Source organism: Ictalurus furcatus, chromosome 23 (genome assembly GCF_023375685.1).
Source record: "Ictalurus furcatus strain D&B chromosome 23, Billie_1.0, whole genome shotgun sequence".
NCBI classification, from domain to species: Eukaryota; Metazoa; Chordata; class Actinopteri; order Siluriformes; family Ictaluridae; genus Ictalurus; species Ictalurus furcatus.
Window position 1 is genome coordinate 16,032,151 of NC_071277.1, and position 7,941 is coordinate 16,040,091.

At 42.0% G+C, this 7,941-nt stretch overlaps 1 protein-coding gene across 3 annotated transcripts; it reads left to right on the forward strand.

Annotated features, from left to right (window-relative positions):
- The first annotated feature begins 109 nt into the window (after window positions 1-109).
- Window positions 110-7,595, forward strand: LOC128599608 (zinc fingers and homeoboxes protein 1-like). 3 transcript variants are annotated; one of them, XM_053611384.1, is made up of 3 exons: window positions 110-184; window positions 2,123-2,384; window positions 2,912-7,595. In XM_053611384.1, the coding sequence occupies exons 2-3, from the start codon at window positions 2,225-2,227 to the stop codon at window positions 5,215-5,217; spliced, it is 2,466 nt and encodes an 821-aa protein (XP_053467359.1). In that variant the 5' UTR covers window positions 110-184; window positions 2,123-2,224; the 3' UTR covers window positions 5,218-7,595. The 3 variants fall into 3 exon arrangements, with proteins under 3 accessions (XP_053467359.1, XP_053467357.1, XP_053467358.1); XM_053611382.1 differs by lacking the exon at window positions 110-184 and adding an exon at window positions 195-725 and having other exon boundaries at window positions 2,120-2,384; XM_053611383.1 differs by lacking the exon at window positions 110-184 and adding an exon at window positions 195-725.
- Window positions 7,596-7,941: the final 346 nt, after the last annotated feature.

The following is a 7,941-nucleotide window of genomic DNA, read 5'->3' on the forward strand; positions in this document are numbered from 1 at the left end:
AAAATCGAAAGGACGAGTGTGTGCTGTGATGGGGGGAAATTCCGTGTACTGGTTTCCAGACGCAGCGAGTCACGTGACCGCTCCGGGTCTCATTGGTCGGTTACGTGGGTAAAAACCTCGGAAGTTTTCAGCAGCCGATTGACTCGGTTTGGACGCGGTGCCGTGCGTGACCGGACCCCAGCAGGTTACTTAACGTGTTTTCCCCCTTCTGTTTACATATTGATTTTGCAAAAGCCAAGAAAAGGAAGAAAGAAAAAAAACTCGGAACGTTTTATGACCTTTTTTTGAAGTCGCGGCGGGGAGTCGCCTGGCGATGACGTAAACACGTAACACTGACAGCGGAGACGCCTGATCATTTAAAAAAAACTGCCATTAAAATGAGTCTCAAATTATCGCTGCGTTTGATTAACAGATGGCGTGCTTTGGATGGGGTTTGTACGCTCGTTCGCATATGAACAGAAATCAAGCCGTGTTACGGGATTAAATTTGGTGTCGCTCTGCATCCAGCGTTTTAGACTGCGACCGTAAAAAAAAAAAAAAAAAAAAAAAAAAGCGCTGACCCCGCCGCCGAGGAGCAGCTAGTTAGCTTAGCTTAGCTTCGCTTCATTACTGCAGTCTGAATCAGTCAAGCGAAGCGAGCTAGCTTTTAGCATTCTCCAAAAAAAACAAAACAGAACAAAAAAAAAACCCCTTGTGTTTGTGCTGAGCACCGAGAGGTCTCCCTGGTGAGTTTACAGCAGCTTAGCATCCTCGTGTTCAGTCCTGAATGACAGCCAGAGGCTAACTGTCTCAAAACACATTACCTAATGCAAGTTTTAGCTACTTACCTACAACCGTTATACATCACTTATAACGGCTAATAACACTCTTCTGTGTGTGTGTGTGTGTGTGTGTGTGTGTGTGTGTGTGGGAGTAACGACCTGTAATATTTCCAAAACATACCTGCTCGTTTTTCAGGTTTAATGTTGGAGCTGTTTTCTCGAACTTTTGTTTTGTTTTCGTTCTTTTTCTCTCTTTTCATTATTATTATTAATTTTTTTTTTTTTAATAAATACAATTACTTTTCTTTTATATAACCTACATGTATTCTGGTACGTTTAACTTGAGATATGAAGTGTAGTAGATGCCTACCTGTTTAAAACAGTTAACTCCACCCTGAACACACATTAATGGTATTTATGCTGAATATGCGTGATGTGTTTAGTGATGGTAGTGATTATTTTGCTCTCCTTTGTTTTTATCCTTGTGTATTCCTGTGAGAAGGTGGCTTGTGTCCCGTGCTGATGTCACAGGGGGACAGTGCTACAGCAGTAATTATAATGCAAGTAAATGGGCAGGTTTTGCCGCTGCTGAAGACATAAGAGGAAGAGCTGCTGAGAAGTCCAACGTAGAAGTTGGGAAGATGTTGAAGCAAACACTGGACTCCAAGGGGGTGTTAATTTTGCCTTACTGAAAGAAAACAAAAGAACTGAACAGTTAGCAAAATTACCATGTAAATCTTACCGTCTGCTTCAGGTGACTCATTCATATCGTGGGCCATCGTGACTTTTTGTTTTTGACACGCCCCTAATCTGGAAAGTCGAGGTTCATAGAAAAATAGAAGCGCCCGCGTTGTAATTACGAAATCGCGGTGGGGTTCGTGTGCGTTCAGCTCATGAACTTGAAGGCAGAACAAGTTATGACGGAGCATCGAACTTGGCTAGTTAGCGATCTGCGAAATGGCAAGCTCGATGGTGTCTGTGGTATTAGCGTAAACATTAAAGCTTTGGAAGCTGACCTGTTTAAGCAGAGCGTACACATGAGGGTGAGAGCGCTGGACTAAAGCGCTGCTGCACCACTCTCTTTAGAGTGATAAATCCAACTGGTGCCACAATCATCGGGTAGGCGAACAGCTTTGCGGGTAATGTAGAAAACTATATACCATGTCGAAGAAAGAAGTTTAAACTAAAAAAGTCGACACTACAAAGTAAATCTTGGACATGATTGAAGCAAGGTTGTTCATTATAAAGATGAATATGCAAATTGTTCAGGGTGGATTTTTCCTTTGAGTAGCTAACTAACGAAAATTCAAGTATTTCAAATGTGATGTTTCTGTTTTTGTTTTTTTTTTCCTCTTCAGCAGATGTCATATTGGAGTGGGGTAAACTTTTAGCATGTGAATACGGTTTCTTGCCGCTTCAGACAGTCTTTGCCATCTCAAAGCCTATCTGGTGCTACAGACACGATGTCGAGCCGAAGGAAGTCCACCACCCCCTGCATGGTGCTTCCATCAGATGTGGTGGAGCAGGATATGGATATGGAGACCCTTGCAGGGGAAGAAGGAGTTGAAAACACTGCCGAAGGCCCTACAGAGGGCCTAGTGGTTCCATTGGACAGTGAAGGAGGTAAGGGTTGGTATCTTGGAGACAAGAACTTGGGCACAAAAGGCATAGAAATTTCGTTACGAGTATGCGCACATTGGCCATTTCACCAGGTACATCTATCATATGGGGATACTTTGTAGAAAAACTACTCAATGGCCTTATCTATGGAAAGGGACTGTCACAGTCACTGCTGACCAAATATAATTTGGTTGATTGCCCATTCTCAGAAAAGCTCATTCTCAGAATAGATCATTTTGTCACCAGCTTGCTGTTGGCTGGATATTTTTGGTTGGCAGACTGTTTTTCTGGCAGTGCCAGGCACCAGGATCACTGCTGTGGAAATGGTTCACCACTAAAATAACTCCTACTCAGGTCTCTGTTTATTCAGGGTTCTGCAATTAATATCACCAAAATGCACTTCTGTGCTGGATGTACCTGAATAAATGGCAACTGAATTTAGCTACAACATGCATTTACTTAATAATACTTCCACAGAGTTTATTATTTTGTCATGCAAAGGCTGAAAATGTGCTTTTCCCCATTCTCAGAGCATGAAGACAGTTTAAGCCATGCTGCAGGAAAACGCTCAAGTCAAACTGCCGTAGAGCAGTCAGTCACAGATCTGACTGCTGAAGGAAATGTTGTTCAGGCTGAGACAGAGGACGGCGAAGACCCATCCATCACTGGGATTTCTCTCAGCAAAACTCCCATCATGAAAAAGAAGCCTGAACCCAAAAGAATAGCTGTGTCTCTCAAAGGGGCTGAAGATTGCGATTCGTTAATTGAAAGTGAAGGGGATCCGGAATCAATGGAAGCATCCTCCATTACAGCAGATATGACGAACCCAATTCTTGGCGATTCCACGAAACCTGGCGTGTTTGTAGGCATTCCCAATCCATCTCCTGCAGAGCAAAAGAAGCCAGTTGTGAACCCTGCTACAGTCCTTCCTGCTGGCCTTGCCCAGGTCCTGTCAGCCTTGCAGGCCCAGCAGACTGCTCAGGCTCAGCTCCTGATTCCGGTGAGCAGCATTCCGACCTACAATGCAGCCATGGATACGAACGCACTGCTGGTGAACACATACAAGAAGTTCCCTTACCCGTCTGTGTCTGAGATTATGGGCCTGGCAACCCAGACCAAGTTCTCAGAGGAGCAGATAAAGATCTGGTTCTCTGCTCAGCGTTTGAAGCATGGTGTGAGCTGGACGCCAGAAGAAGTTGAAGAGGCTCGAAGGAAGCAATTTAACGGCACGGTCCACACGGTGCCTCAGACCATTACGGTCATTCCAGCTCACCATCTCTCTGCCACCAATGGTCTCCAGTCGATCCTTCAGACTTGCCAAATCGTGGGGCAGCCAGGCCTGGTTCTAACGCAGGTTGGCACCGCAAACAGCTTGCCAGGCACCACACCTATCACACTGACTGTTGCAGGAATGCCAAGTCAGAGCCAGGCAACTAAGATCACGACTAGTCAGACCAGTTCTGTTAGCGAAACAAAAAGAGCTACAACGGTCCAGCCACCATCGCTGACTCCTCAGGAGAGCTCTGCCCTCAATGCCGATCACTTTGGCCTACGCCCAAAGAAATCGAAGGAGCAGCTGGCTGAGCTGAAATCCAGCTACATGAAAAACCACTTTGCCAGTGATGCTGAAATCGCCAGGCTGATGAAGCTGACCAACCTCACCAAAGGCGAGATCAAGAAGTGGTTCAGCGATACGCGCTACAATCAACGCAATTCCAAAAACAACCACTTCAGCATACCCCATGACGGCTCCCGGACCAACAACAGTAGTGCCACCATCGTCATCGACTCTAGTGACGAGACCCCTCAATCCCCAACGCCATCGCCTGTCAAAGAGAAGGAGACCCGCAAGACCTGGAACCCGTTTCCAGACTTCACTCTGCAGAAGTTTAAGGAGAAGACTCCAGAGCAGTTGGTGATTCTAGAGGAGAGCTATCAAAAATGTGACATCCCCACGGATGAAGAATTGAGTCGCCTGAGGGCCGAAACAAAGCTCACCAGGCGGGAGATTGATGCTTGGTTCACAGAGAAGAGGAAAACCCCTGTCACAGAGTCATCCGATCAAAAGATGGATGAGATGGATGGTAAACCCTCCCAGAGTAAAGGTAACCAGAGTCCAACTGGAGGAAAAAAGTTGTCCAAGGAAAAGATCACGAAGAAAACTCCAGAACAGCTTCATGTCCTCAAGAGTGCATTTGTGCGCACTCAGTGGCCGTCTTCCGAGGAATACGACCAGCTAGCTGATGAAAGTGGGTTACCCCGGTCTTACATTGTCAACTGGTTTGGGGATACCAGATATGCCTGGAAGAACGGCAATCTTAAGTGGTACTTCTATTACCAGAGTGGCAACTTAGAGGGTCTGAATGGCAACAAGGGCAGGAAACGGAGGATTCGGAACCGTGGCTGGGGGAGGTCCCGCAGCAGGAGAGCCAGAAAATCTACAGGTTCAGAGAAGTCCCCACCAATGAAGTTCAAACCTGGGAAGGAATTTCTTAAAGAATACTATTTGAAGCACAAGTTTTTGAACGAGCAAGATCTGGACGAGCTGGTAGCCAAGTCGAACATGAGTTATGAGCAGGTCAGAGAGTGGTTTGCGGAAGTCGGCAGGAAGGTGGATATGGGCGCAGATCCTTTTGAAGATAATACGGGTAACGAGCAAGAAGAGGAGGAGTCCGAGGGGGAGAATGAGATGGCGGTCGAAGAGCAAGGTCCCTCAGCTGCTGGTGGTGATGATTGCGACGATGATGACGAGGATGATGAGGATACCGATGATAGTGATTCCTGGGAGCCCCCGCAAAGCGTTAGAAAAACCTTGCCAGGGTCTGAGGAACACTGATTTATCAGCTCGTTTGCTTTCGGAAATTAATCAAGGTTTGTGAAAAAGAGAGGGAATGAGGATCCAGTCACAACTTATTGACTAATCCTGCTTGCGCCGCTTTTACGTTTCTCAATTTCTTATTCAAGCTTACTGTTAGTGTTTGTTTTATGAAATTTGCAGACACGAATCGAAAAGACCGGCTCTGTCGAATTTAAGATCTCTTTCACAAACTCAAGATATCTCTCAGCTCTGTTCATCATTGTGTGAACAGTATTGCACACAAAATGAAGAATCCTGACCCAGCTAGTCTGTACCTTCAAAACGTGCAATTTTAATATAATTTTTTTTTTTTTTTAAAGAAGACCTTTTATTTCAGACCTTTTATTTTATTTTTTAAAGAAAAAAAAAAAACGATTCTCCATTTGCCACAAGGAGGATCCATGGTGCCAAAGTTACTTTTGCTGAATGTTACGGTTCCCTGTTTTGTGAAAAGAAATAGTTAATCAAGAAAATATGAGTGTATGTATCTAGATTGAGTGAGAGAGAGACATGCACAAAAAAAAAAAAATTTGGGCACTTTTTTTGTTGGTGTTTAAAAAAACGCTGCCTCTTACGCCATCTAATGGCATCAAGTATGAAAACGTGTCTTGTATGAAATGTGTTGGAATTTATTCTACAATAGTAGTAGACGAATCCTATTCAACTTCACTTATTGATCTACTGAGTGTAATTTGAAAACGAATACAGCACAACCAGTGAAGATCTGTAGCTCTGATTTCCAGGAGGTGCTCCGGCATCATGTGGGTCGACTTTCACAGGATTTTGAGTTTCTTCTTGGGACTCTGAGATGACGGAGAATGGCTGCAGAAGACTGTTAGCGGACTATTATCAGTGCCTGTACAAAGGAGTGGGACTGTGTTTGTTTTTTCTTCTTGCACCGTTTCAACCGGACTCCTAAAGCCCTTTATTTTATGGTTTGCCTATTCTTAACAAATGGTCATTTGTATTTCCCACGTGTACCTGAAGCTTAACCCTTATGTTCTGTTTGACCTATTTAAAATTTCTAAGTTGAACTGATCTCTCTCTTGCCTCAGTTTCTCTGATGAACAATCATTTTGAAAAAAAATATTTATATTACACAGATTCTGTTCAGGTCTATGTAGCCTGGGAAGAACTAACTGGTGTTAAAGTATTAAAAGTGTCATATTTTTATAAATATCAAAAAATCAAATATGATTTTAGTCCCTGTGGTGGCTCCTTCATCTCTTACCTGGACACATGGAGGGGTTTTAAGTGTCTATGTGCATAAATTTTGAGTATATTTCTAAGTATTTAGTATGATTATATCCCTTTGCAAAAATGTATTGTTTTGCTATATCAAATTAAAATTCCTTGCTACCGTGAACAGAACATGAGGGTTAATGGGGAAAGGGGGCTTTGCTTCACATTTGAAACCTTAAGACATCTGATCAATAGATAATGGCCCCAGTTTTTAATAATAACTAATATTTTTGGTCAGTTTGATTTTCTGTGAAAAGGACATTAATGATTTCTATACCTTGGATTTTTTTAAAACTGTCCCCTCATATAATATTGCATGCTGCAGCTGTTGAGAGGATGAGGGGGGAAAAAAAAAGATTGCTCATTTTGTACATACATTTTCTGGTTGCATTTTATAAGTCATTTTAAGCAATTTTATAAGTTTGTATTTATGATGATGATGACAAATCCCTCCTTGGCCCAAGTGGAGTGCTCGTCTGGTGACCCTTTTTGTGTGCTCTGAATTGTTAGTGTGATTTTTAGAAGAGTTTTGCCTAAAACTCCACTTGAATTGTTCTCTCGTTGGTGAACATTATTGCCTGGTGTCCTCCATGTGATTCTGCACTTGTAGTGTATTGTAGACAAGAGATACACGATTATAAGTATTGTATAAAGAAGAAAAAAAATCACACACCTTCCTGCAACATATCCATAAAAACAAAACGAAAAAAAAAGATGTAAGCAAAATCTTTCACCTAGATTTTAAACGGATGCATATGCTTTTCTTTGTTTTGTTATTCTTGAATGTGTTCTATGAAGTGTAGCAGTACATCTGCTGCCTTCTTACATCTGTCACTAGTCACGTCAACAGCAGTACATTTACACACGATCAACTAGAATCACTGTAAGGCTCAGTAAAGCTCATTTAGATCCACGAATATGATCGGGCACCATCACGGAGGTAACTTGTGAAATCATACCGAGCCTTAAAATTGAATCGGTGGCAGAAGCTTTATTTTCCAGAGCCATACGCCTTGTGCAATGCTTTTAATTTAAAACTGTTTTAATAGGCTGTGGCTTGATTTAGACAGAAGATATATTTTCTACTTGTTTGAGGACAACAATAAATTTAGATGAAAAAAGGTTGTGTGTTATTTTTCTAGTAGAAACTGACATTATATATATATATATATATATATATATATATATATATATATATATATATATATATATATATATATATTAAATTAAAGAATTTGGCATTAGACCATGTGCTATTCTTTGCACTAAAACAGCATCTCTTATGCAAATCATATTTCATGTTTTCCTTTCTCTTAATAACCTTTAAAACCTTCAAATTATCCAGAAAATGGATAATTTTTTTTTTTAATCATTCTGGGAAAAAGTTTAGTTTTTTCATGTGGAAAAGCAAAGTACCACATTTTGTGCTCAATAATAATATTGATCTTCATACATCATGAT

Bases quoted from the DNA above. Each gene is read 5' to 3' on its own strand.
- LOC128599608 (XM_053611384.1), top strand. From the start codon at position 2,225: ATGTCGAGCCGAAGGAAGTCCACCACCCCCTGCATGGTGCTTCCATCA. The intron at 2,385-2,911 runs GTAAGGGTTGGT...CCCCATTCTCAG, and splicing joins TCCATTGGACAGTGAAGGAG to AGCATGAAGACAGTTTAAGC.